General features: G+C 40.9%; 13 protein-coding genes across 13 annotated transcripts; 6 read left to right on the top strand and 7 right to left on the bottom strand.

Moving 5' to 3' along the window:
- Window positions 1-111: 111 nt before the first annotated feature.
- ATC70_013266 (uncharacterized protein) lies at window positions 112-2,039 on the top strand (the record flags this gene model as incomplete). Its single annotated transcript, XM_064832431.1, has 3 exons — window positions 112-659; window positions 721-1,772; window positions 1,834-2,039. 3 exons carry the CDS (start codon window positions 112-114, stop codon window positions 2,037-2,039), a joined length of 1,806 nt encoding a protein of 601 aa, XP_064678690.1.
- Window positions 2,040-6,475: 4,436 nt separating this feature from the next.
- Window positions 6,476-7,200, bottom strand: ATC70_013265 (uncharacterized protein; the record flags this gene model as incomplete). The annotated part of the gene is made up of 5 exons (XM_064832430.1): window positions 6,476-6,493; window positions 6,556-6,575; window positions 6,646-6,777; window positions 6,833-7,017; window positions 7,085-7,200. 5 exons carry the CDS (start codon window positions 7,198-7,200, stop codon window positions 6,476-6,478), a joined length of 471 nt encoding a protein of 156 aa, XP_064678689.1.
- Window positions 7,201-7,553: 353 nt separating this feature from the next.
- On the top strand, window positions 7,554-9,997 carry RIB2_2 (DRAP deaminase; the record flags this gene model as incomplete). Its single annotated transcript, XM_064832429.1, has 6 exons — window positions 7,554-7,763; window positions 8,160-8,543; window positions 8,597-8,785; window positions 8,858-9,727; window positions 9,782-9,901; window positions 9,971-9,997. The coding sequence occupies 6 exons, from the start codon at window positions 7,554-7,556 to the stop codon at window positions 9,995-9,997; spliced, it is 1,800 nt and encodes a 599-aa protein (XP_064678688.1).
- A 209-nt stretch (window positions 9,998-10,206) lies between these two features.
- On the bottom strand, window positions 10,207-11,753 carry RPL44_3 (40s ribosomal protein L44e; the record flags this gene model as incomplete). The annotated part of the gene is made up of 5 exons (XM_064832428.1): window positions 10,207-10,546; window positions 10,601-11,341; window positions 11,398-11,533; window positions 11,593-11,654; window positions 11,704-11,753. The coding sequence occupies 5 exons, from the start codon at window positions 11,751-11,753 to the stop codon at window positions 10,207-10,209; spliced, it is 1,329 nt and encodes a 442-aa protein (XP_064678687.1).
- A 284-nt stretch (window positions 11,754-12,037) lies between these two features.
- Window positions 12,038-12,505, top strand: ATC70_013262 (uncharacterized protein; the record flags this gene model as incomplete). The annotated part of the gene is made up of 3 exons (XM_064832427.1): window positions 12,038-12,196; window positions 12,254-12,343; window positions 12,404-12,505. The coding sequence occupies 3 exons, from the start codon at window positions 12,038-12,040 to the stop codon at window positions 12,503-12,505; spliced, it is 351 nt and encodes a 116-aa protein (XP_064678686.1).
- Window positions 12,506-12,667: 162 nt separating this feature from the next.
- SWR1 (swr1 complex component) lies at window positions 12,668-14,886 on the bottom strand (the record flags this gene model as incomplete). Its single annotated transcript, XM_064832426.1, has 3 exons — window positions 12,668-14,281; window positions 14,591-14,750; window positions 14,804-14,886. The coding sequence occupies 3 exons, from the start codon at window positions 14,884-14,886 to the stop codon at window positions 12,668-12,670; spliced, it is 1,857 nt and encodes a 618-aa protein (XP_064678685.1).
- A 274-nt stretch (window positions 14,887-15,160) lies between these two features.
- On the top strand, window positions 15,161-16,176 carry ATC70_013260 (uncharacterized protein; the record flags this gene model as incomplete). The annotated part of the gene is made up of 3 exons (XM_064832425.1): window positions 15,161-15,709; window positions 15,764-15,823; window positions 15,877-16,176. 3 exons carry the CDS (start codon window positions 15,161-15,163, stop codon window positions 16,174-16,176), a joined length of 909 nt encoding a protein of 302 aa, XP_064678684.1.
- Window positions 16,177-16,368: 192 nt separating this feature from the next.
- ATC70_013259 (uncharacterized protein) lies at window positions 16,369-17,748 on the bottom strand (the record flags this gene model as incomplete). Its single annotated transcript, XM_064832424.1, has 5 exons — window positions 16,369-16,539; window positions 16,602-16,879; window positions 16,935-17,236; window positions 17,295-17,508; window positions 17,559-17,748. The coding sequence occupies 5 exons, from the start codon at window positions 17,746-17,748 to the stop codon at window positions 16,369-16,371; spliced, it is 1,155 nt and encodes a 384-aa protein (XP_064678683.1).
- Window positions 17,749-20,516: 2,768 nt separating this feature from the next.
- On the bottom strand, window positions 20,517-21,109 carry ATC70_013258 (uncharacterized protein; the record flags this gene model as incomplete). The annotated part of the gene is made up of 2 exons (XM_064832423.1): window positions 20,517-21,013; window positions 21,067-21,109. The coding sequence occupies 2 exons, from the start codon at window positions 21,107-21,109 to the stop codon at window positions 20,517-20,519; spliced, it is 540 nt and encodes a 179-aa protein (XP_064678682.1).
- A 552-nt stretch (window positions 21,110-21,661) lies between these two features.
- ATC70_013257 (uncharacterized protein) lies at window positions 21,662-22,270 on the bottom strand (the record flags this gene model as incomplete). The annotated part of the gene is made up of 3 exons (XM_064832422.1): window positions 21,662-21,729; window positions 21,810-22,116; window positions 22,178-22,270. The coding sequence occupies 3 exons, from the start codon at window positions 22,268-22,270 to the stop codon at window positions 21,662-21,664; spliced, it is 468 nt and encodes a 155-aa protein (XP_064678681.1).
- A 1,434-nt stretch (window positions 22,271-23,704) lies between these two features.
- On the bottom strand, window positions 23,705-24,497 carry ATC70_013256 (uncharacterized protein; the record flags this gene model as incomplete). Its single annotated transcript, XM_064832421.1, has 2 exons — window positions 23,705-23,776; window positions 23,832-24,497. 2 exons carry the CDS (start codon window positions 24,495-24,497, stop codon window positions 23,705-23,707), a joined length of 738 nt encoding a protein of 245 aa, XP_064678680.1.
- A 214-nt stretch (window positions 24,498-24,711) lies between these two features.
- Window positions 24,712-25,722, top strand: ENP2 (Small ribosomal subunit biogenesis; the record flags this gene model as incomplete). The annotated part of the gene is made up of 3 exons (XM_064832420.1): window positions 24,712-25,025; window positions 25,080-25,462; window positions 25,529-25,722. The coding sequence occupies 3 exons, from the start codon at window positions 24,712-24,714 to the stop codon at window positions 25,720-25,722; spliced, it is 891 nt and encodes a 296-aa protein (XP_064678679.1).
- Window positions 25,723-25,893: 171 nt separating this feature from the next.
- ATC70_013254 (uncharacterized protein) lies at window positions 25,894-27,012 on the top strand (the record flags this gene model as incomplete). The annotated part of the gene is made up of 5 exons (XM_064832419.1): window positions 25,894-26,068; window positions 26,128-26,277; window positions 26,334-26,471; window positions 26,534-26,738; window positions 26,793-27,012. 5 exons carry the CDS (start codon window positions 25,894-25,896, stop codon window positions 27,010-27,012), a joined length of 888 nt encoding a protein of 295 aa, XP_064678678.1.
- Between the last annotated feature and the right edge of the window lie 73 nt (window positions 27,013-27,085).

The following is a 27,085-nucleotide window of genomic DNA, read 5'->3' as shown; positions in this document are numbered from 1 at the left end:
ATGTGCGTGTGTGTGCTATTTTGTACCGTCACGAGAGAAAAAGCCATTCTTTGCTATATTAAAGACAAAGCCTTCTCTCTCTCTCTCTCTCTTTCGTTCCTTATATCAGCAATGGAACCAACGACACCACCACCACCACCACCACCACCAACCACAGCTGTACAAGACCAAGAAAGGCGTAAACAACTCATTGACAGTATTCCTCGAGTAGGCGACATTGATTCCTGTAAAGAAAACATTCAACCCTACCGCAAAGGTCGCTCTATGTCTGCCCTCACCACACTGCTGGGTAGCAGTACTGAAAGAGAGGCTGCTCTACAATTAGGCCATGAACAGTTCCGTGAGCAACTCAAACACATTGACGAGCAAGATGATCCGTTGCAGACCTACATCAACTACATTGAGTGGACTATCCAAATGTACCCCGAGGGACCCAAGGGCGAGTCAAATCTCCTTTGGCTTCTAGAGGACGCGACAACCCAATTCAGTGACGATGCCAGATACAAAGCAGATCCACGATATCTCAAGACATGGCTCGAGTATGCCAAACATTCTGAACACAAAAAGAACGTCTATCTGTATTTGATGGAGAATAACATTGGACAAGGGCTGGCTCTATTTTACGAGGATTATGCTGCTTATTACGAGAGATTAGAAAAGTAGGTCTGCTTTTGAGTGCTATGCAAAGTGACTTTACTAATGGTATACATGGAACATTAGAATGGATGAAGCGATTCAGGTGTTTGAATTGGGTATAGCAAAGGAAGCTGTACCTCTCAAAAGACTAAGAAAAAATTACAATCAATTCAAGGCTCGGATGCAGGAGAGACAGCAAAGAGGACTACTACGTAAACAACAGATGGAGGCCAAGAGGCAAATGGAATCACTGAAATCCACGGGACAACGCACCATGCTAGGCCAAAAGTTTGATAGCCAATCTCGAGTGTCAGTGCCTGCCAATGTCCATGCCAACGTAGAAGCCAGATTTAGTGGTGGGGCACTTGGATCCTCTTCATCTGCGCTACCATCTAGATCCTTTGGAAACAGCGCCTATAACAGCACAGGCTCCGTAATGCCATCACCTTCCGAATCCTTTTCTGTATTCACCGAAACCACATCAGCACAGCCTTCTTCCTCCTTGTCTGCATCACGAAGCAGCATTTCGCCTGCTGCAAGATTCTCATCAGCATCCCATTCACTCCATTCAAGCACTACCTCGGCTGCATTTCGTCGAGAAAATCAAAGACCCACCGAAAAATTTGCTGGTGCCACTATTCGACAAGCATCATTACCCACTCCTTCTACTACTATTGAAAAATTTCAGGTGTATCAGGATTCTCCAGGCGACAATGCCTCCTCTGAACATGCCGCTTTAGAGCGTGTAAGCTCAACATCATCTATGCTCAGTGTTTCCATGGGCGACGGCAGCGAGTCAGCGCAAAACAAACAGCGTCGTTTTCCTGCTCTGGATCCAACACAGAAGAAGAAGCGACGAAAGGACAGGGAGACACAACAACAAAGGACCACCATAGTACCCGAATTTCTGGTAGCTCGATTTATGCAGCGACGCCATTTCTACTTTCAATCCAATGATACCAAAGGCTGCGTAGAATACATTTCTATACCTCAACATCACGACCATAATGTCAGTTTCGAGGAGCTGAGAGCTGCCGCAAGCAAGGGTTATTATCCTCAGGAGGAAAAAGAGCAGCGCGTGCTTGATAAAGGCAAGGGGAGGGCTGCTGATCAGAATCCAATGGAGGAAACGGATGGTAAAGTTGTAGTAAAAAATATCTGTTGATAGCATTATACTAAGCCATTTCCCACATGTAGGTTTATCACGGTATCGCAATCAGGAGCTGGAATCCATGATCACAGCACCAGAATACACAACAGAAACACTAGCAGCAATGCAATCCATTCAATCACTGTTCAAACCCGAAGAGCATTATACCAAAGAAGAAGAGGATTTAACATGGACCAATCCATATCAGCGCTTCGAACCTGTTTATCGACCTCCCGTAAATGAAAATGAATAAATTGTAAATAAACTGTTCAAAGGTGGTCTAATTGACCTTGTTCAATTATTGATTTGTGGCAAGAAATGAAAGCATAGTGGCTAAAATGTTGAATCACTAGTGGTTTCCCCGCTTAATTTTTACGAAGAACTTGGCACCTATATAACTTGCTCGCATTTAAACCTAGACACTTGCTGTCGTACAGAATGGTAGATATTTATATCCCAATTAATTTGAGTGCTTGAACTCCAAGTTATCTTTCGAATTGTTGAAGATATTAAAAAGCAAAGAATGGTGCCTAAATCTAGAGGGTTTTAGTCGGACTTTAAATAAGCGATAAGTGCAAGATTGAGAAATTTCAGAAAATCATGAATTGAGCAATACAATTTTAAGCTATTGATACCCGAATAGTACTAGAAAATATTAGAATAGGAAGCTATCTATTTGGTAAAAAAAAAACTATGCAGGTAATGTATTTGGGGGACGAAAAAAGGTCGATTGAAAACTTTTTAGATGTCAAAACAAAGGGGGGGATACATGGTTTTTTTTTTCTTCGTGGTAGACTGTACCAGATCAATGTACTCCAACAGCAAATCAAAAGGACTTTGCAAGTGCATGAGCTTTTAGTCCAGACTTCTCCTCTTGTAAGCAATGCTAATGACAATTTGGCCCACTGTTTCGGTATCCAAGACGGCCAACACCTGGTAGATCAAAATTACTAGTGCAACTGGGGTCATCTTTTTCAATGTTGTTTTAGATGGAAAAAAAGAAGACAAGAATATCACATTTACTGTGATATTAGCAAGAAAGCTACTTGCTACAATACTAGCAGTATTACCAAGTGTTATTCACCTATAGTCGATAGCGTTAAAAGAAATAACTCAGGAAACAAGGTGCCATATCTCCACCTTCATTGTGGTTGTTGTACACAAACCTACTATGTATCTTGTGAATATGGATGTAACAAGTTCAAGAGGTACCAATGGCTGAACTCACTTTTCAACATCGACTCAGGCAACGAGTTTACAAGAGGTAATTGCTATTAAGATGTATCACCCATCTTTTTGGAGTTATTATATTATGCATGAATACATCGATGCAGACTTATTGTAGCAAGCACCGTTGAAGATAAAATACACAAGGATGCAGAACAGTTCAATAGGCGTAAGGAGTGCACTTGGTTCCTTGACCATTGGCTAATAGGACATTCATGAGTGATCCGAATGCCCCATGCTCGGCATATAGGACTTGACAGATGTAGTTGTGGAGATGAGGTGCCTTAAAAACATATCAATTTTTCTGAGAATGTTCTAAGCTTGGCTGTGCTGTTACTCAAAAAGGGTTGTGAAGACACTATCGCAGAGCCTGATCAAAAAATCCTATTTGAAGGTTATAGTTCAAACATGCTTGCCTTTGCTTAACAGACGCCATCTCGTAAAGACACTGTGGATTGAGAAATATGCCCTAACAACTTGTATATGGAGTCAGTACTATGTTGAATTATCATAGCAATCGTATGATTTGTTAATTCTCTCTATCGCCTGTCATTGTGGATCAGATCTTGGTACAACGCTCCACGTTTGTAATAATGGAAACAGATCATATTATACAGGCAAACAGTATACCAACCTTACCTTTTACTACTCGAAATTATGCAAAACACGGACATATTTGAGCCGTGATTTCTCGTGTCAAAAGCTGTTCTAGACCACTAGAGTTGCACCAAACAATTGCTTTCGTCTAACATTCATTACTGACACCTTTGCTCAATTTTTTTGGGACCGAAAAAACATGGCCTAAAAATCGACCCAAAACCATGAGGTACCCCTCATAGTTTTCATTAAAAATCAAACGATCACATTTTCTACCTCAAAAATAAAGAGTTTTACTATGGCATACGAGCCTTTCAGCACTTCGGGTGGTTTCCTGACCTACGCTTCGCTTCGGTGGAAACCAACCTACGTTCAAACGGCTCGCGCTGCCGCGGGCCTTTGGCTAACATCCCAAAATTAATATAGCTAAAATGTTAGAAGAGGAACCCTGATTGTTGATTGATATGTAATCACTAATCGTATGAGTGTTTATGCTTCGGATGGTTCTCACCGAAGCGTAGCAAAGGTAGAGAACCAACCTGCGCAGCGGCAGCTCGTGCTACTGATTGCTCTTGCGTATTTTATCAAAATACTGCTACTTTCATTTTGACCCTCCACTTACACATAGTAACCCTTCATATTATCTGTGGATCTGATTCTTATGTGATGTTCTACATCCATATACACGTAGCTACTTCATATACGGGCAAGCAGCATACTGGTATTCCCACTTTTTAGTCCTTAGTGTCCCTAATACAGCAATGTATGAATGCATTTGAGCTGAATTTTCTTGCGTTCAAGGCCGTTTTAGATCGTCAGAATAGCCCCAAATGGTTGCTTTCATATGGCAGTTACTTTCTGACACTTTTGCTCGACTTTTTGGGGACCAAAAAAACATGGTCAAAAATCGACCAAAAAGCATGAGGTATCCCTCATGGTTTTCATCGAAAATCAAACGACCGCATTTTTCATCTTGATAATGGAGACTTTTACTATGGTATATCTTGAATCAAAATGTTTCTATCAATCCAAAGCAACCTCTGAAATTATCTTTGTGGGACTTTGATATGTAAAATTTCGACATTTTGGCCATAAATCTCTTTTCATATTTTTACAAATCATTCAATAAGTGAATTCAAAACATCTATTTTACTTAGTACCATTGGAAGCGCCTTGAAAAGTACTCCAGGAAAGCTTAAGGAAGCATGGGGTGATTATCATACTTCACTTAGTCGAATCTGCAAAAATAGCTCGATCGAGTCCAAAATTATCAAAATATGTCCAATCTGGAACAGACTATGATTCTGGGTTTGAATTAATTTTGGCTGGTAGGGCCAGCTGGAAAACTCATGCCCTTTTCATAAGGCAATACAGTAGTAAATGCCCTTGAAGCGTATAGAAAGTAGATGGCAGGTCATAGCACTATCGTTTATGATGATATTTTATTGCCTTCTATATCGTTCATAATGATATTTTATTGCATTCTATATTTAATAACGTTAGTCTGGACATTGACAATGCATGGGTTGCATAAAATGTCTGCAGTAAGTAATGAAATCTCTGAGGCTCTGAGACGTCGCTCAAATAAAACATTGACAGCACTGAGCAGAGGAAAGAGGGTAGAAATTACAGTGGTTTTTGTTGATTGATTGTAAAATCATTATTCTCATATGAGCCAGGTCTGATAGATGCCTTGAAACTCAGGTTCCATATTAGGATTGTAAAGTGCAAAAGTACTGAACATTTATTATGTTATGATATGAGCCAGGTCTGATAGATGCCTTGAAACTCAGGTTCCATATTAGGATTGTAAAGTGCAAAAGTACTGAACATTTATTATGTTATGATATGAGCCAGGTCTGATAGATGCCTTGAAACTCAGGTTCCATATTAGGATTGTAAAGTGCAAAAGTACTGAACATTTATTATGTTATGATATGAGCCAGGTCTGATAGATGCCTTGAAACTCAGGTTCCATATTAGGATTGTAAAGTGCAAAAGTACTGAACATTTATTATGTTATGATATGAGCCAGGTCTGATAGATGCCTTGAAACTCAGGTTCCATATTAGGATTGTAAAGTGCAAAAGTACTGAACATTTATTATGTTATGATATTAGTTCAAAATGATTCTCTCGATCCAAAGCAACTCCTAGCACTTTGTTTGTGAGACCCTCATATGCAAAATCTCGACGTTTTGGCCAAAAACCTTATTTCATATTTTCTGAAATTGCTCAATAGATTCTTTCAAAACATCTCTTTTATTTAGCACCATTGAAAGCGCCTTGAAAAGTACTCTAAGAACGTATTAGGAGATACGGGTTGATCATCACCATCTCTATAGTCGAATCTCGTAAAACAGATTAAAGAAGTCGAAGAAAGACAAGATTTGGCCAATCTTGAGCAGAAAATCAATCTGAGTTTGAATTACTTTTGGCGTTCGGCTGGCTGTTGGCAACAGTAGCAATGCGTTTTCAATCATAAAGACAATGGATGTTTATGAATGAGGTTACAAATCGTATTTTATCTGTACTTTGTGAGTCTCTCATATACATTGCCATAGCCTCCATAGCTTGATTCGTATTAATTTGTAGGCCTATTGGACTTTAGATCTATAATGGCACCTTGAAAATATGACGGCGGATACTTACAAAGATCAGATGATTTCTGCCAAGAATAGACTACAATGGCTATTTACATTGAAACATAAGGATAAGAATGACAAAATCTCGTAAGAACAGTCGAAGCTTGATTCGTGTTGGTATCAGCTCATCAAGCAATGCATTTCTGTGTAACTGGTTATTACAGCTCCCTTTCCTTTAATTAAATATGATACATCTTTTGGAATAATAATCAATTGCTAATTTAGTTGCTATTGTGAGTCTATTAAACAAAAAGCATGTTAGATTTCTCTGGAAACCAAGTTAAACTACTGTACTCCTTACCTGTGTTCCAACAATAGAGCCTACAAGTGGATGATGATGAGGGTATGTTAGCATACATGGCAATGACAGACACTATTCCCAAAGGCTTACCGATGATAATACCCAAAATAGCCAAAATTGTCACAGCAATGATAATCTTCCATTTCAAGTCTTTCCACCACATTCTCTTTCTGACTTGATTAGCGCCACGTTTGAAATGGCCAGCAGTTGCTTGTAAATCCTCTGCAACGCATGTTAGATAACAGCGATGCCGATAAGAATCTCTTGGCTGATATACCTGTTTTTCCTCGAAGGTCGACCAATCTCTCTCCTCTTTGCATTACTTTATCAATGTTTTCCTGCATGATACCAACCACTTCGTCTACTTGCTGTTGCACTCTTGCGGTTTTTGCAGTTTCTTGGGGTTGTTTGCTGCTGTTGCCTGTGGTAGCATTAGGAATATAAGGGTCGTAAGGTTCAGCCCTGATACCCAGTGTTAATTAGTATCTCGTTGTAGTGACTCATCCAATGCCTCTGTATATATGCTTACATTGTGTGCGCAAAATGTTGAATGGAAAAAAGGAAAAGCCGTTTCTTCCGTCTTTGTTCAACTCGGTCGAAGAAGTAGCCATCCGAATCCAACAGCCAACAGCAACGTGACATCATTTAGCCCATAGGGAAAAGGGAACAAAAATTTTCAGTCGACCCAATTCTCTTTCTTTTCTTTTTTCTCTTTTTTTCACATTCAAATTTTTTAAAAGGTAAGTTGTCTTGAACATTCCAAGAGGAAGAGGAGGTAGTTTTGATCATTAAACGACATGTTATACAGGTCGTGTTGATCCATCTTCTTTTTCGTTCATCATCGAGGTATCTAAAACGCAATTGTGTGAATCAAAAGAGTGAAAAAGAACATAGAGATCATCCCAATAAAACTATATATTCCTTTCTTTCATCTTTCCCTACATCATTAAACCCCATTTTCTTTATCCTATTCATAACTGTCAATGTCGACGAATACAATGAAAAGCGGAAGACAGCAACAGCAACAGCAACCTCACAGCGCAAGCAATTCAAGAGATGTGGAGCAAGTGGGACGCAATTATCGATCAGCCTTATCCGAGCTCACATTCAACAGTAAACCCATCATCACCAATCTGACAATCATGGCACAGGAGAACCAAGGCGCAGCAAGTGTCATTGTGAAGGAAATAGAGAATCAATTAAGAAATGTAAGTTGAATACTATATAGATTTTATATACCCCAAATCCTCCCTTTTTTTTTTTTTTTTTTTTTTTTTTTTTTTTGCACGTATACCATGGGTGTACCTTCTTTTTCCCCTCCTTTTTTTTTTATACAAAAATCTCGGTTATTTTGGCTAGGGAAGGGATTTACAACTGCTGTTATTGTGATCTGTATAATATAGTTAGAGATGTTGGGTTTTGTATGTGCAGTTGTTGAAATGCCTGAAATCCCTTCCCTGTTATTTTTTTTTTGCAAATGATAAAACTATAAAAAAAAAAAAAAAGAACCGAAAAAAATCTATTGTCATATCTCTCTACAAAAGAATTGATGTAATAACCACTATTTTCTCTTTCTCTCTTTTTCTATCATTTTCATCATGTAGAATGCTGCTGGACAGAAACTTCCTGTACTATACCTCATTGATTCTATTTGTAAAAATGTTGGTGGTGTCTATATTACAAACTTTTCTAGAAACATGGTCAATGTCTTTTTGGACGCGTATGCACTGACGGATCCCACTGTGCGCAAAAGTTTTGAAAGGTTGCTTCAAACTTGGAAAAATGGCATGCCTGGTGGCCATCCTGTCTTTCCTCGCCACATTATCGAGCCAATTGAAAGATCTATCATGTACATCCGCGAAAAGACGCCAAGCTCAAGACATCCCCATGCTCCTCCCAAACACACGGGTTCACCTGTCAACAGGCCTTCACCATCAAATGCTGCTGCTGCTGCTGGTATTCATGTGAATCCAAATTTCATAAACAAAGTAAGGAAATCACTCTAGAAATAAGGCGCTCTGTAAACTCATACACCACGTAGGAATCACATCGAGTGAGTAGAGATCCTCGCAACAGAAGTCCTCAAATCACCGAGAAACACCCAGCACCCATGTCTTCATCGAGTCTCCTTGATCAACTGCAATCCTTGCTACCCAAGAGCAACACTGTCAATAGCACTGCAAACTTGCTTACTACAAACAATGATCCTGTAACACAAATCATAAGCCAAGTAAGCAAAGCATTTGGAATACCACAATTGATATGTGTTACCTATTAAACGTGTTTTTTTTTTTACTATTAGATCAAGGCCATCTTGCCTACGCTGCCTCCAGCACAAGCAGCTTCCATTGAGCAATACCTTGCACAGATAGCCATTGCTTCTCCTTCGCAAAAGCCAGCCAACTTGCCTGTAGTATCCACGCCTTCGCCCACACTGGTCAACCCAAGAGTGCCTTTCTCAACAACACATACGCCTACACCGCCACTAGTAGCCAATGTGTTGAGTCCAGCTATACCACCACTACCCGCCTCTCCATTAACAAATCAACAGACCAAAGTGGATACAGCTGATTTGTTAAAAAGTCTAACATCGATGGGATATCTTAGTCCTTCTTCTGTTGTTGCTAATAAACCATCCGATGATCCTCAGGTCTTGTCAATGAATCGATTTGGACCCTTTATCCTGGATTCAAAAGATTTACAAATTGCTCGTCCTGGAGCTGTTGAGCTATTATATTCGGCTGAACCCCTTCAATGTAAGCAATGCGGATTCAGATATCCCAAGACTGAGAAGGGCCAAGCCAAGATGGACGCTCATTTGGACTCGCATTTCAGACAGAATAGAAAGATGAAGGAAAGAGTGAAACGCGGTTTGTCTCGTTCGTGGTTTGTTACTGTGGATGAATGGATCAATGGTGAAGGTGGCGAGCTCATGAGCCAACAGGCACCTGCTTTCCTGCACGACGGCATGGGACATGTCAATCAAAAGTCTGTCGAAAAGTCAAATCAAGCCTCAGGAGAAGATGCCATTGACCCCAACCTGTACACTGTGATTATGCCTGACGATGACAGCCGAAAGCCATGCGCCATCTGTGGAGAACGCTTTATCGATTTTTGGAATGACGATGAAGAGGAATGGATGTATAAAAATGCAATTTTGGTGGATGGCAAGGTAAAGATGAAAAAAAAAATGTATCCAACAAGTGACACTAAGCATTCTTGCTAGATTTATCATGCTACCTGTCATGCAGATGCTGTCAAGAGCGGAACACTTGTAGAGGCAGATACAGACATGCCAGATGGAGATCAAGGTTTGAAACGTAAAGCACAGGAAGAAAGCAGCGAGGTAAGGCGAATGAGAACAAAATGAAGCAGAATGCAGAGTACTGATATCCATGATTTTACAATTTCATAGCCATCCAAATTACCTCGTTTTGAGTAAATTAGCAATCAAAGTACTAATAAAATATTGCTTTACACAATTTAAAGATATCGCCTGCTGCATTGTACTTTTTGTTCAAATAAAAACCAGCATTTCTGTAGGAGTAAAAAGAACGATAGAAAGAAGAGGAGCCCATCTGCAAATCATATCAGCAGATATCATCCTAATGTATACGGGTTGCTGTTGCAAGTGTGTTTATTAATGAGTTATTAGAGGTAAATTCGTCGCAGATCAGCAGGCGTGGTGATTTTCTGACATTGAGGGCATAATTTCTTTGTTCCTAATGTATGCAGCCAGCATTGCTCACAATGCACATGCCAGCACACAATCGATGTCAATGGTGTCTTGTAGTTTTCCAAGCAAATGAGACAGTTGGATGATTTGGAGGCACTTTCCAGTTCGTGTATACGGGCTTTGAGTGAATCAATGACCAGTGATGATTGGCTTTTGGATGGTGATGATGATTTGGTATAATGGCTTTCTTTCTTTAAATGCTGATCCCAGCCAGAGACGGATACAGTGGCCTCAAATTCCTGTCTTTGCTGGTCACTGCAGAGATGGATGAATACAGGCTTTCACAGCACAAGTCATCTAACAACTTACCCCTCGGAAGTAGGTGTTCTCACTGAACCACCCGACACCATCTCTCGTAACGCAGAGTCATTCTCATTATTCTCATCCATATTTACAACGATGTCTCTTTCGGTATATTGCGTTTCTCCAAACTGAGCGGCATCATCATCCTCGACATCCAGGTCTTCGTCATCTTCGTCTACTTCAATCTTGCTGGCAGTGGCAAAACCAGCTCCTCCGTATCCGCCCTCCATCATCGCACTTGCTCTGACTCGCACTTGCCCAGCCCATTCGTACTCTTCCCAGGATGCAGGCGATGCTTGTTGAGCGGGTGTGTTTGTATTTACATCATCCTCATCCACGTATGCTTCTTCCTCGTCGTCGTTCTCTTCTTCCTCTTCCTCTACTGAATGATCACTTTCTTCCATTGCAGTCGCTGCAGGGTTCGATAGACAGTGATCAATGTGGCGATTGATATCCTCCAAATCACCAAACAGCCTCTGCTGGCAAATGAAGCATGTTTGCACATCAGCGTCATTCTCCTCTTGTTGCAGCATCAGTGCTACATGGTGCGAATCGTCTGCTGCTGTGGATGATGTTGTGGGCTCGTACGAATTGGAGTCAATAATTTGCTTTAAACGGTCTTTTCGCTTGTGTCGGTTCTTTTGTATCTTTTCCAACGTCTCTTGGTGCACAGATGCCTTCTTTTTGCCTTTGCTGCTGCCTTCCAGCTGTCGTCTAGCAGCTACTGCGGCACCTCGTTTCCCATGGCTACAAAGACACTGCTTTAGTTATCCATGATAAATTTCATTCGCATCCCTACTCACTTTTTGTTGATTGGATTTGCATAAGCTTCTGAGGAGGGTTCGGACAGTCTGTTCAGCTCGTACTGGTAATGCTCTGCCCAGTACTTGGGATCGATACGGTATTCACAGACAGGACATTTAGGAAGATCTCGATGAGCTGCTACGTCAAAGTGATCAGGACGATTGCGGAATATTTTCTACGTGAACTTTGTGTACCTCTATTGCTGTTGTTGTCGTTGAGTGTGTCTAACTCTCGTCTGGATACTTTGGATCGCTTTCTGCACAAGAGTTATTAAAAACCAGCGATAAACACTGACATGAGCTTACCTTGGCTGTTCTTGATTGGAATAGTGCTGATCTTTGGGAGGCGAAGCCATTGGAGTATTTACAAGGAGATTTCGATGAATAAGTTGTCAGAAAAGAATGGTAGTAGATAGCTGAATGGCATGAGTTATAATGGATGCAGATTGATGCACATCATTGGTCTGAGGCTGCTCTCGTAATTTGCATCCACATTTTGTAGGACGTTGCCATCGTTGCTTGGTGGCTTGTGATGCTGCCACTGGTTTTCTCTCTATTTTTTCCGGCTCTTTCATTTTGCTCTCTCTTTCTCCTTACAGCAAAACCTATTCCATCCAATATGAGACTCATTACACACAACATGTTGCAATGCCACGTCAAGAACTGCAACAACAACAACTTTCCTCTTCGCTTTGAAGAGGTTCAAGTCGAATTGATCGAAGCTGATTTCAATCCCGAATTCTTGGCCAACATGTTGAACAAGATTGAGTGGGATGCCTTATACAACACTGCTGTTCAGGTAAGTTTATTGCCCCTGCCTAGTTGCTATGGCAACAGAGATCTGATAAAACTGTAGCTTGGCATCAATACCCTCCCTGCTCAAATGCCTGAAGACGCAGAAGAAAATGAAGATTTCCTCAAGTTGGTGCACAATGTCTTGTTGGAGGTAACTTGATGTAGAGGCAATTTGGCCGATTTTCAATACTAAAACACAATGATTCACTAGACTCATGTGCAACAAGGCCAAATGGTGTGCCCCAACTGCGCTCATGTTTACAAGATTAGAGATGGCATTCCCAACATGTTGTTGGCAGAGCATGAAATCTAGATCCAGAAACGAAACAGCACCACCCCCTTTGTACTATATCAAATAAAAAGCCCTTTTTTTCGAATGGAAACATACTGCTGCTAAAGACAAGTGGGACCTGGATGATAAGGCGAATAGAGAAGGGTTATTAGGTTTTATTCATACAGTATTAAATGGGTGGATTTATGAGTGATTGATCTCTCTGTCAACTTGCATCAAACTACCAATGAATGTCAAGTTCATCTTGGCTCTCACTTCGACGATATCTTCTGGAACTAAAAAGATGGTGGCTCCCAATTTACGGGCAATGGAAATAGCAAGTTTGGCATTGTTGAATGCATCTTCCTCGGTTCTACCGCTTGTCACCAAACTGTAGTCAACGTAGCCAGGCTTGATGCCGTTCAACACATCCAAAAAGAAGATACCAGTGCTGAGACCGCTGTCCTTGAACGAGTTCATCTTGGATTGCTTGCCACCACGTTGGGCGGTTTCATTAGCCCAGCGAACCAAATCTTGATCAGTGACACTACGACCGCCCTTTGTCAGTGATTGCAGAGTGTGCACAATGTTTTCACGCATTAATTGCCATGTGAGACCCAGAGTAAGTGTGCGTTGTCCATCCACAATATCAGCGCCTTGGATACCTACAAGTGAGAAGCGAAGTTCTTGGCCGAGAGCAACAGCATAGTTGCAGTTTTCGATTTGCTTGAAACGAGACAATGGCTGCTTCTTGCCGACCATACGCCAGTTGACGATACCAGGAACCACCTTATCAAAGGCTTGTAATAAGACTAAACCGTCTTGCAAGTCTTCAAACAAGTTGTATACACCGGGATCCACATTCAAACTGTTCAACCAGAGAGTAAACATTCTTGCTTCACGCTCGCCTTCAGCGTCAAAGTCCTCAATCTCGGGGGCTTCTTCCTCAGTCAAGGGCTCCAATCCAGGATGCGTGTTGAACAAGTGAGCGACAAAGGCCAAGTTTAGCTTGGGATTACCAGCCACCAAAGCAGTAGGCGTCAAGTACTTGCGACAATTGATCTTTTCGGCATTGTCCAAGACCATTTCAGCTCTGCGGATCAAATCACGCTCTTGCAAAGGAGCACGCGAGCAGGATTCAGGCTTGAGTTGGTTCAGCAAGGCTGTGTAGTTTTCACCATCACTGACATCCTTTGAAAAGTTCTTGACTCGTCTCTCCCAGCCAGCAGCCTTCAGGTGGTAGTTGAACCATCTCAGCAAGATTTGATCAGGAGGCAACTTGAGAAAGTCCTCCAAAGTCTCATCGTCTTCCAGCAAACGGTACAACTCGGGATGTTGCTTGATATCAATCTTGCTCAAAAGACCACGTTTGATAATTTGCCAAATCAGACCCAGGATCAAATGTTCACGGCCTTCCATAATGTCAGTGGAACCCACATTGACGACGGAGCAACCAATAGCCTTGGCAGAGTTGATGACAATGTTGTTGTTTTCGACCATTTGGAAATTGTTAATCTTCTTACCAGCATTCAGTACACGCTCATCAATGGTATCAGGCACGGCGTCGTTGATCAGCTTACACAGGATAAGGCCATCCTTACACTCATCAAACAGTTGCATTGTGTTGGTGGGGATAGGCAGACGGTTTCCGATATGAGCATCTCCAGCGAGCACACCATTGATGTGTCTGGTGAATTCAGTGCGTTCATCCTCGTTGATGGTGTGGGTGACATTGGTGTTTGTACCGTGCACCTTGATTTTGTTTTGGTGGACATCGAATGCGCCTCGATTACGGCCGTCCTTTAATTTGGCTGCGAGCTAATCATGATGCCAAGAATGCTTGGTTAGTATGATACCGGCATAAGCGAGCGAGAGAGAGAGAGAGAGAGAGCGAGAATGAGTAGAAGCCTTGGCGCAGAGATAACATAGCGTCATTGTTTAACGCTGATATTAAACAGCCGATGTCCTCATGCTTGCTTCATTTCGCGTTTCTTTTGTTCATGTACAAAGTACAGTTTCTCGGGAAACCAAGAACCAAGCGCAGCAAAACAAAGTACTCGCATTTGCAGGCTCCTTCTCCTTTTGTCTCTCTCTCTCTCTCTCTCTCTTTTGTATGTATATATTTACCTCGATGAACTCTTCTACATCAATTTTACCAGAGGCATTTGTGCTCACATCCTTGAGCGTGGCACGGATTTCATCGTAATTGTCGCTGTAGCCAGTTTCCTTGCAAGCCTTTTGGATTTCCTTTTGGTCGAGATAGCCATCCTGATCCAAATCAATTTCACTGTGCTGGGATGTTAGCCAGCTTGCTCATTACTACAGCTACCAAGCACTTGCCTGAATTGATCAATGAGAGCATTGATATCGTTGACCTGAAGTTGGGGATATTTGCGTTGCAGTGTGAAAGCGTTTACTACCATGTTTTATGTTGTAAAATGTTGAAAAACGAGAAAGAGAAAAAAAGAGAGGAAAAAGGGTAAAGCCGAGTTTCGTCTCTTTATATACTCTGTTGCAACAATAGAGAGGCTGTATTGAATGATGCAGGTCGGTTGCTCAAACATGACGTACAAAGTACATTTGATTGTTACACTGATGCTATCCATAAGAGCAAAAGTGTATAAAATTAGGTTCATCAAGACAGATGCTTCTTTTTTTTTTTTTTTTTCTCTCCTTTTCTTTCTTTATTAATCAACTATGAGCAATCCCTTTGAAGAACCAGCGTCAAACCAGAATCCATGGTCCAGCCCCAGCACCAACAATGGGCCCATCTATGGTAATGCCTATGAATCCACCAACATCAGCAGTGCTTCGCCGGCACTACCTCCCAGAAAGCCTGCCAACAACACCGCCAACTCACCTTACGGCACTCAGAGAATGCCCTCTCCCTCAGATTATGCTAATAATACACCCGTGGTAAATGCTTGGCAAGAATCCAACAAAACATTGGACGAGCAAGAATTTGGCAGAAACTCGCCTCAGCAACCCGTCAACGCATATCAATATACTGGCACTGCTTATGGCAACACATCCACACCAGCCACTGCCTATTCACCTCAATCTGTCCATACAAATGCTGCTAATAATGCCACTACAACAACTAAAATCGAGACTCCAATGACAGTGACCGACTCGCCTACTACTGTGAATCGTGGCGATTTGCCTTCTAAAATCAGGCTGCTTTTGCGTGTTATTTTGTTTATCTCGGCAGTGGGTCATCTTGGTTTTGCAGCTGGCGCCTCTCCAGTAAGTGTTGTTGTGCAATAAATGGGGAGAAGCGGGTGCTGATGAATGTGATAGTTTTCTGGCGAGGGCGTCCCCTTTGATTCAAGCGCCTGTTTCTATTTCCTTTTTGCCGTGGTAAGTATCGAGCAGCAACCACAATGAGCCCCACACACTCACGATTAAATTAGGCCATCATGTCTATTATCTACTCTGGCTATCATATCATTTTTTACTTTTTCAGACGATTTGGCAATGCAGACAAAATGAAGCGAGTGGTGATGATCATGTGTGATTTGCTCATGGCTCTGTTGTGGGGCATTGGCATTATTGTGGAGATTGCAAAGTACACTTGTCCACCAGGACAGCACAGTGGCTGGTGTAATTTCTATAATACGTCTATTTTCTTTGGGTTTATTTCGTTTGTCATTTACATTGTCCTACTTGGTTGGGATGCATTTGGCGGTCTCTGTGGAGGAAAGCGAGACTAATAGATGGGGAAACTACCATCAATCGACTTGGACCAACTCAACAATCCGCCTATAATATCTTTTGTCTTGTCAATGCCTACTTTTTGCATCATTCGCACTGCAATCTGTGAGTCGTTGCCTAATCTACAAATTACATACACTATGATTGCATCTCTTATTAGTACTAAAACATCAATAAAAATCAGTTATTTCCTATATACCATTCCTGTCTTGCTGCTGTTGCTGAATCTGATCCAAATGCTTGTCCAATTCATCCATTGGAATATTCACGCTGTTAGGCAGACTGCAGATGCCAAATTGGATTTTAGGTCGCACATCGATGAGCAAATGCGCTTGATTTTGCTGAATGATATCATTGTATTGCTGGGATAATTTGCAGTTAGATCAGCATAAACAGGCCTCTGTGACATTTAGACGCAACTTACCTGGACACTAATGCGTTCGTGGGCCTGCAAGATTGTCTCATCCACCGTCTTGTCGTCGGCTGCTCCATTGCAAAACTGGACGTAATCAATCAGCTCAGTCATGGTGGGATGCTCACCGCAAATGGAACAATCCTTCTTCTTACTGCGAAGCTTCATTGTGCGGAACATGGGGTTGCTCATGCCACTAAAGATCAAGAAGCTGGGATGATCTAGCGAGGGTGTTCCTAGAGCTACCTTGATGGCCTCCAGTGCCTCCAATGTACCAATCACACCAGGCACTACATGCACAAAGTGTCAGTGGCAAGATCATTTACTTGAGCAAGTATACATTACCAACGCCCAAAACACCATTGTCTACGCATTTGCCCACTGTCGAAGCAGGTGGAGGCACAGGATGAAGACATCGAAAACATGGGCTGCCATTGTAATTGTAGACGGTCAACTGACCATCATTTCGCAATGCGCTCCCAGAGACCACTGGCTTTCCAGCTAAAACACCCGCATCACTCAGCAGATAGCGAGTGGCAATGTTGTCTGTAGCATCAATGATGATATCGTACTGCTTGATCAAATCCAGTGCATTGGTGCGATCTAATGTGTAAGCATAAGGAATGACATCTGCATTGGGATAAATGCTGTAAAAGTAAGGTGAGCATGGTCTCGTCATGTACAGCCAAGTGATCATATGCTTACGCTTTAATAGACATGGCAGCAGACACGGCCTTATTCACCCCTCTGCGTGCTTGGGTATGGATCACCTGTCGATGCAAATTGTTGGTATCCACTGTATCATGATCCACAATACCAAGACGACCCACACCGGCAGCTCCCAAATAAAGGGTCGCAGGTGATCCCAGCCCACCAGCACCCACCACCAGAAAAGTCGTATTACGAAGCTTTAATTGAGCTACATTTGTTTAAGTTCACACTGTTGAATCGATCGTATTGATACTTTACATTCATAGCCAAATCCAGGTGTCACTAACTGACGTCCAAAACGAAAGATCTCTTCGTTTGTTAACTTGTCAACCTTTTTAAAAGGAGCTGCCATGTCCTCTGGTGTATAAGCAACTGGTGTTTGCTGCTTGCCTTCTAGTTCTGCAATGCGTTGGCGAAGTTGAGCATTTTCCTCTTCAAGTTCAGTCATGGTGTATGGTAATGAGAAAGAAAAGTTTTTATGTGCAGTTTTTCAATCCTTTATTTGCATGTCCGGTCCGGTTACGGAGGCATTGGTTCAAGAGAGAGAGAGAGGGTTTCAAAGTATTACCTAATAGAATGAGCGTTCAGCATAGAACGAATCTGAGCTTGATTTGCACACTGTAAAAATGAAAACTTTGAATAACCATTTCTCAAGTTACAAACGTCTGAAAAACTGGAAACAATTTCCTCGGTCATGCTTTATAACATATTAAAGTATCACAATTTTTTTTTTTTTTTTTTTTGGTTGTGTTTTTCATGTTTATATATATAATGAGAGAAACAAACGCAAAAAATAGAATATTTTATATTCGTCTTGTAGTGCTCATTTAGCACTATCAATTCCATCTTTAAACATATAAAAATGTTTATTTTTCGTGGAGAAATTGACGATGAGAATATCCTTGCTTTGGAGGCCAATTTGGCCTTGCATCTGGTCGTCCTTCAAATTTGGAAATCCCAAATTTTGACCTAAAAATTTGAATTGCTCAACGAGAAGTAGAGCTACAAATGCATATAATAACTTAATCTGTATCTTGAAATGATATCTACATGTTGGTGCTATTATCACTGTAATTGTTAAGCTAAAATAGATACTTTTGTCCCAAAAACAGCTGATTTGCTTTATTATATATAACTCATTGCATATGTATGCTATTGCTTTGCAAGTAGTACCATTTGATGCAGAATTCAATTTAATACCTAAGATATATAATACGCTATATTAGCTTGACTATCAATATTCCAAGCAATTCTGCAATGAAGATTTTGCCAAAAAGTTTTGAACAAAGTTCCACTTTTAAAATTTAAACGCAGCCAAAGGTGTTGAGTGTCGAATAGCTGGGATGTTAATAGTTATGTAGGTATTCTTTTGCCTCCCCCCCCCCCCCAAGAGCAAGAATCAAATAGATCGAAGGGCTGTATCGCTTTCGACTGAGTTGCAGCTCTTTGACCGTCTCTTTTCATGTCAAATAGACGACCGAAGCCGTAGCTTCTCCCTTGATGGATGTGCAATCCTACAAGCACTACACTGTGTATCAGTAAAGGAGCATAGCAAATTAGCTTTTCTCGCTTACTTAATCACCTCGGAGTAATGAGTACATTCAGGTCCATGCGGTTAACCTCGTTTGATAAACCAGAAAAAAGGTTTTTTTTTTTTTAATGAGGATCAGTTACTATTAGTAAAATTTTAAAACTTTTCATCTCAGTAAGCAAACAATTATTAGTGAATAGCCACATTTCTGACATGGTGGGGAGGGGGGAGGGGACTGAAATTGAGGTTTTGGATCTCTTAAAGGAACAATCATCTTGCTGCTTCTAATCAATGCACGACAATGGTTGCATCCGACGTATGAATTATAGTAGCACCCGAACCAGGTTGTGATAATACAAAGTGGCATTCATTCTACCTGCTGATGTATGTAATGCTCTCCTTGTATATAGCCAAAAGGCATTTATGACTTGAATGATAAAGATTCTGCAAAAGAGGAAATCATGTCTGCTTTTGTAAATCCTTCCTTTTTGCATTTCGTGAGAAAATTGAGGGACCATATCGACTGTTGTTGTGCTGGGTCGAGAATGCAAGATTGACAACCACCAAATGTAGCTCACAAAAATCAAGTGGAGGTAATGTGTTGTCGGTTGCGCATTCAAGAAATCTACATCTAGAGGAGGCCCCCATCTTGGCAATTTAAAGAAACAGTGGGATCGGTCAATACTGACTTTTTCCGGATACATACTGTAACTATCAACATTTATATTTTTGTTGTACCGAGCTTGAATTAAATGGCTTTGTGGTACGCAGCAGAATGCAAGGCTGTAAATGAAAGGTGTAATGGTATATTCAAAGAGTCCATCTTTCATACATTGATTATAGACCATGGCTATCGTTTGTTTCTTTTGTAGGCTCTGTCATACATTGCGCTTAAACATGATAAGAACGTTCTTTCTGTAGAAATACAAATATTTGTATTTTTAATTTGTAAATTAGGTATAATTTATTGCTGTAAGCCACATGTATAATTGATACACTGCAGAGATAACTTATCGTGCCTATTCAAGATTGATAGGTGCGAATTGTGGGGGTTTTTTTTTTGCGTTACACCATCAGGTTGCATCCGGTTGCTTGCTGCCTGGTACAACTTGAGATACAATTTGTGTTGGTTTTCATATACTACAATAGAAGCGGATAATACTTTTACGGCGTTTATCGGAAGCATTGGAGTCCCTATTATTGATTTTCTTGTATTGTAAAATGTGGTTCTTGTCATGATAGACATGGAAGGAGAAGCATTCATTTCCACCACGATCATCTGATGCGTGTAAATGTGAGTCTGGTTTTATATTTGTTTGTTCTTTTTTTTTTTTTTTTTTTTTTTTTTTTTTTTTTATTAAACAAAATGAAAACAAGGGAAAAGAGGCGGAGTCATGGCCCATCTGTATAAGGTGTAAATGAATTAGAAAGATATCAAAAATTCCTTCAGCAAGCCGAAAGAGAGATTATGCAAAGAGGTGTATAAATTAAGGAATAGTCTATGTACAGAATAATAAAGAAAGAAATATACAAAAAATGGAAAAGGGATTGGGTATATTGTATAATCATGATGATCATCATTTCGTCTCCTTGGAAATCACATTGTTGTGTTCGTGTGTTCGTGTGTATGTGTGTGATAGCTTGTACACTTTTGTTGATTTTGAAATTTAAAGTTACTACTATTACTACAAATGTTGGTCCAGAACCTCTTCCACTAGATCCATTTCCAATGTCTTTCCATGTATGTCTAAATATGCTTTGATTGCTTCCACATTAACAAACAAATTGTACTTGATGAGACCAAGAAAGCTTCGTTCCATTAAATTTACGTCTTTTGGAGAATAGGCGTGATCCGTCATGACGACAATAGCTTGACTAGTAAGACATGTACCCGTTTCGGACAAAAATTTCGATGCAGTAAGGATTGCAGCTAGAAAGAGACGATAAGGTGTATCAATGTCACCACGAGCATGACTAGGCAGCCCCGTTTTTAATCGCTGTAAGTAGATGAGAGAAACAAGACAGACGCAAGGTGAGAGCTTGGATCGCTTGAATACGGTTGCAATGAATTCGTTCAATGGTGGGAGGTGATGTTTTGTATTTGATTTGTGAATTGGATTGTTTTTCTGCAGCTTTTTAGATGAACATGGCAATAATGATGTCGCTGTATTTGTGGTGAATGCTAAAATAGAATGCATTAGGCATTGATATTGTAAGCTCGTTTGTCAGACTTACAGAGAAGAGCCTCTGGACTTCTTGAGGAAACAGTGGTTGGCATAATGAATACAAAAAGATGATAAAAAAAAAGAAAGAAGAAAAGAAGGGGATCACAAAACTGATTATTTAAACAAGAATTGGGTTTTAAACAATTTCTTACAAGGCTGTCAATAGGCTTCGCCAATCATTCACCTGGACCTTATCTTTTGTGTGTGTTTGTGGGTGTGTGTGTTTGTGGGTGTGAGTGTGTTCGTTTCGTTTTTCCGTATGTTTAGATGCTGCCACTATTAGTCATATTCAATGACCGAATCCCTTAGTGTGTTAAAAAAAAAAAAAAAAAAAAAAATTGACCCCTCAAAACTTGACATTCATGTTCACAAATGATTCCAAAAAGATTTATTTACAAAATGTAGAATTAATTATGAAGTGTGTATTTGATAAAAAAGGGGTTACTTTTTTTTTTCTGTTTTCTTTAAAAAAGAGAGGGAATATGGATTTTAGAGAAATGTGAAAAAAAAGAAAGGTTGCTGTGCGTGTGAGATATAATAAATAAAAGTGGCAGACTGCAATGTCGAAAACTGATTCACATCAATAAATTGTCCTTTTTGCTGAATTATGCTCGAGCACTGCGCTTCTTTTTATAATCCTTGATGGCAGACTTGATAGCATCTTCGGCCAGCACTGTTAAAAAAAAAAAAAAAAAAAAAAAGCCCATATTAGTCATCATCTCCATACAAATCCCCATCTACACCACAACTTACTGGAACAATGCAATTTGACAGGAGGTAAGCATAATTCCTTGGCAATTTCAGTATTCTTGATCTGGCCAGCTTGTTCAAGTGTCATACCACGAACACGCTCAGTCATGAAACTGCTAGAAGCAATGGCAGAACCACAGCCAAATGTCTTGAACTTGACATCAACAATTTTACCGGTAGCATCATCCACCTTGATTTGTAACTTCATAACATCACCACAAGCAGGAGCTCCAACAAGACCAGTGCCTACATCAGTGTCTGTCTTGGGGAATGATCCAACATTACGAGGACGTTCATAGTGATCAATAACCTATTTTGGAAAATTTTAACAATTGCTTTTATTGACTACGCCAGCTGTCTTATTCCTTTACCTTTTCATGATAGAAACGAGCTCCAGAGAGAGAAAGAGGCTTCTGGATAAGACGAGTAGATTTGTTAAGTGCAGAGAAAGTAGTGCGCAACATGATAAGAGAAATGAATGTTTGTTGAGAGGAGGAGAGAAAGAAAGAAAATAAAAAATTTATAAACTGGGGGCTCCTAAAATCTGATTATTTCAGTCGGCTGTGACTCTAACCCAATCATTTTATCTGATTTCATCTGATTGGATTAGTGGAGTATGACCGAATGTGCGCCTCCACACAATTCTCTGCAAAGAACCGAAGTGGCCCGCTTGAAAGTGACAAATGCGACTCTCCTTCTAAATGCAGTCTAGTCGTTCTTATTAGTGATATCCGAGCAGAACTAAATTGTTAGTCAATCGAGATAGGATGAAAGAGTAGTGAAAACGAGATTGCAAGTGTGCTGTATCACCTGCAGATTATAACAATGATGCTGCTTCGATTAAGCTTGCACGGAGCCCTCAAAAGTGTAATTTGCAGGCGTTTCAATACTTTTAAGCACAGTTGTACAAAGGAGCTTATCCTGGAGATGAAATGATCTCTGTCTCATCATGCCCAATCAATTAAGGTTAATTGGTGGATGAAAACCACTGTATTGTTGCCTGCATCCTTCATATACACATTGCTGCCATTAATTGGATGCACTGTGCTACTGGACATCCGACAAACTTCTTGATACTTTGAATTGAGGCGAATTGATGATGATTGCTATGCACAGAAATGGGCACACAGCATACTTGAGCGAAACAACTCGTTGTTTCTGCCAATATCTGAATCGTGTACTATAGTCAGCTAGATTCAAAGCGCGCTATAACGTGGAAAAAGAAAAAGACAAACGAAAATCGTATCCAACACCATTGCACCATGCCAAAATTTATATCAAACGACTCATTAAGCTCTAAGAAATAGTTTGATACTGTATTTGTATAGTTTGCGTCGAATTTTTGTAGGCTTTTAATCATCATGCGTACCAAACTAGGATTTTGGCCCTCTTTTTGGACAAGCCATTTCAAATTCAAAGTATGCTATCAATTCGCATGTTGCAGAGACATGATTACCACCATTAGAAAGCTAAAACGTTGGACATATACATATTTTTGGAGCGTGAGTTTTTCAATGGATTTGATGTACTTATGAGCGTCTAAAGTTGCTTTTTTCTGCCAAAAAACACGAAAATATCAGTAGAGGTAGCGGAAGTTGAAATTTTATTCCAATGCTCTGATGGGGTGTTTAGTGCAAATAGTCAGTGTCATGCAGAAGGCATCATTTGCCCTTTCTTTGGACTTTGTGTACACTGGAAGAGGCTAAACTTCATGACATAGAGAAGTAGCATACAGAAATACACACTTACTATCGCACACAGCCAAACGATAGCTCATGTCAACAGAAAAATCCTATTTTATCCCACCACACATTCCTCCAGTCATAACCAAATTTATCGAAACCTCGCTATAGTAACCAAGTCTTTGTCTCGTATTTCAATGCATTAAAAAAAGTGGTTTATTGGGGGATGTCTATTTTATAAGATGATTCTGGAGCAACCTTTCCTTTCATCTCCTCGTGCTTCTTTGTCTATCAAACATGAAACGTTAGATGACCCTATCTTGTAATGTCAGATCAAACTTACTCTTTCTTCTGCAAGTCTTTCATTCTTGAGCTTAAGCTTCTCTTTACGAGCATCACTCTTGCTTCCTCCTCCACCAGCTGTCAATTCCACATTGATTTGTCTCTTCTTGAAGAAAGTGTGATGGAAGGCGAGTGCTTTGTTAAGATCTTTAGAGTTTTCAAATTCCATGAATGCAAATCCTTTTGGCTTTCCAGTTGCCTTGTCTGTTAAGAGGCGCACTGACTTGATACCGCCTGCTGATTCAAAATGCTTCTCCAAGTCTTCTTTGGTTGTAGTGTATGGCAAGTTGCCTACAAAGACAATGTATCGGCTACCTTCCATATTGGAGCTCTTTTTGCTTCTTCTGTTCTTCTTTTTGTGGGGTTCGTCCGTGGATCCTTCCACTGGAACGTCAATCAATTCACCAGCTTTACGTTTGGGTGCAGCAGCAGCAGCAGCAGCAGTGGTAGTAGTAGTAGTAGTAGTAGTAGTAGTAGCAGCAGCAACAGGCTCCTCCTCCTCCTTCTTCTTCTTCTTCTTCTTCTCTTCTTGTTCTACAACAGGTGTTTCGGGGATCTCATCAGAGGCAGGCACAGCCATTTCCTCGCTGAATTGAGGCTTCTTTGCTCTTTTCTTGAAGGCTTCTGCCTTCTTTTCACGTTTTGACAATTTCTTCTCGGCAGCCATCTTGTGTATAATGTTTAAGCTGATTCAAATCACTTGTTTCCATTGAAAAATATTCATGAAAAAAAAAAAAGCAGAGACACTCAGCGGTCACTAAGCCGCCCTTACAGCCATGCGTTGACATTTCCACAGCTATGCAATTCACTTTGTTAATTGCACCCCCGCGCTTGCAATCATAAACAAAGGCATTTCTTTCCATTTTTGCTTTAATTATAGGATGCTGAGACGTATTGGTCAGTTGGGCCTCGCATCAGGTCGTCAAAGATGTCAGAATAGCTACAAGCTCGTTGCAGCCAAACGTCTCTTTTCAACAGAAACAACAGACGCTGCAGCAGAAACAACTGTCAAGGAGACATACAGAGCCAAACAACGAAAATTCGGTGTTGGCACTGCGTTGCTGTGCACTATTCCATTCTTCACTTTTTACCTGGGATGCTGGCAAGTGCAGAGACTTCGTTGGAAAGTAAACTACATTCAAACACTGGAAGATCGTTTGCATAGAGAAGCCATCCCATTACCCAAGCGTATCAAGTAAGTCTCGAGTCACATGCTGTACCAAGACTGACTGACTCAATACGTGTATAGTGCTAACGTACTTGATGAATACGAGTACCGTAAAGTATATGCCAAGGGTCATTACAGACATGACCAAGAGATTTTACTGGGTCCCAGAACAAGAGGCGATGGCAATGCAGGCTATTTTGTGATTACACCCTTTGAGAGAGACAATGGCACCACAATCTTGGTCAAGAGAGGCTGGATCTCGCCCGACAAGAAGGACCAGAAGCTTCGTCCCGAGAGTTTGGAGACTGGCGAGGTGGAAGTCGTTGGTTTGATCCGTGTGAATGAAGAACGCAACACATTTACCCCAGATAATGACATTAAAGGCAATCAATGGTACTGGGCCGATGTGGATACTATTGCCAAAATGTTCAATACCCAGCCCATCATGGTTGAACGAGTATCAGGTAATGTTGTAATAGCAGAAGAGCGATGTCAGAGTGTGCAAGTGGCCTAATGTCTATTGATGCTAGATCTATCCCCATCCAGAGAATATGCTCTGATTGAAAAGGGTATCCCCGTTGGCAGATCGCCTACTGTGGAAGTGCGCAACCATCATTTGAACTACTTGATTACATGGTATTCTCTCTCGTTGGCAACTTCTGTTATGCTGTGGCGATTGCTGAGAAAGCCACCTGCTAGGCCTGTCAAAATCAAACGTATTTAACTGTAATAAATCAAGCTCTCTTGTATACTACATGTGACGGTATAAAAAAGCAAAATTGACAGGTCCCGGAGTGCTAATACTACATGCCTCTACCACCAGTGAATACAAAGGGGAGGGGGTTTCCTGCAATTTTTACAATTGCATCTTGTTTACATAAATATACTTTTTACCATGTCGCGCTTAATGTTGAACCATAGTCGCCTGCTGATGCGTCCATCTCCATTGATGGCTCGTCGTGCCCTGTTTTCCACAGGCTTCAAATGTCTTGAGCAACAACAGCCAAATCAACAAAACACCACTCATTTTGGATTCCGTGATGTAGCAGAGGAAGAGAAAGAGTCCCTTGGTAATAGAGCACATGTGCGTAGAAAAGGCATTGTAGGCCAATTCATCTTTGCAATTTAGTTCATAACGTCTTTGCCAATGTGGCCAGCAAATACGATGTGATGAATGATGCCATGAGTTTAGGCATCCATCGCATCTGGAAAGACGAATTCATCCGCTCAATGGCACCTGGTCCCGGCACAAAGCTACTGGATGTTGCTGGTGGCACTGGTAAGTTGCTGGCTTGGCTGCCATATAACAAGGATGCTGAATGACATGTTGCGTAGGTGATATTGCACTCAAGTTTCTAGACTACTGCAAGAATGTGCACCATGACAACACGGCCACAGTGAAATTAGTGGATATCAATGCTCACATGCTGGGTGAAGGCGAAAAGAGATTCCAAAAGACACCTTATGCTCACAGTAGGTTTTTACGTGGGATATGTTGTCATCTGTCACTCACTCCGTTTTCATGATGCATTTAGCCAATCAAGCCAGTTTCCTGGTCCAAAATGCTGAACATTTGGATGAAATTCCTGATGAATCTGTGGATGTCTATACCATTGCTTTTGGTATTCGTAACTGTACACATGTTGACAAGGTGGTCAAGGAGGCCCACAGAGTGCTGAAGAAGGGAGGACGCTTCATGTGTCTTGAGTTTAGCAGAGTGGACAACCCCGTCATTGGAAAGTGAGTTGGCATATTGTGTGGATAAAGAGTGTCGTTGTCTAATAGGCTGCCTAGATTCTACGACATTTACTCGTTCGACATCATCCCTGCGTTAGGCCAGGCCATTGCTGGTGATCGTGATTCATACCAGTACCTGGTGGAAAGTATCCGCAAGTTCCCTCCCCAAGAAGAGTTTGCTCAAATCATCCGTGATGCTGGATTCAAGACCATTGGCAAAGGCTATGAGGATCTTACCTTTGGTGTAGCTGCCATCCACAGTGGATTCAAGATTTAATCACATGTTGTCTTGATACACTACTGTTTTCAAATGCAATAAAAATAGACAGATTGGTTATCTGGAACTCTCT

The sequence above is a fragment of the Mucor velutinosus genome, assembly GCF_035048745.1.
Source record: "Mucor velutinosus strain NIH1002 chromosome Unknown tig00001575, whole genome shotgun sequence".
In the NCBI taxonomy this organism is placed as follows: Eukaryota; Fungi; Mucoromycota; class Mucoromycetes; order Mucorales; family Mucoraceae; genus Mucor; species Mucor velutinosus.
The sequence above is the reverse complement of the archived record's forward strand: the minus strand, read 5'-3'. Positions and strand labels throughout refer to the sequence as shown.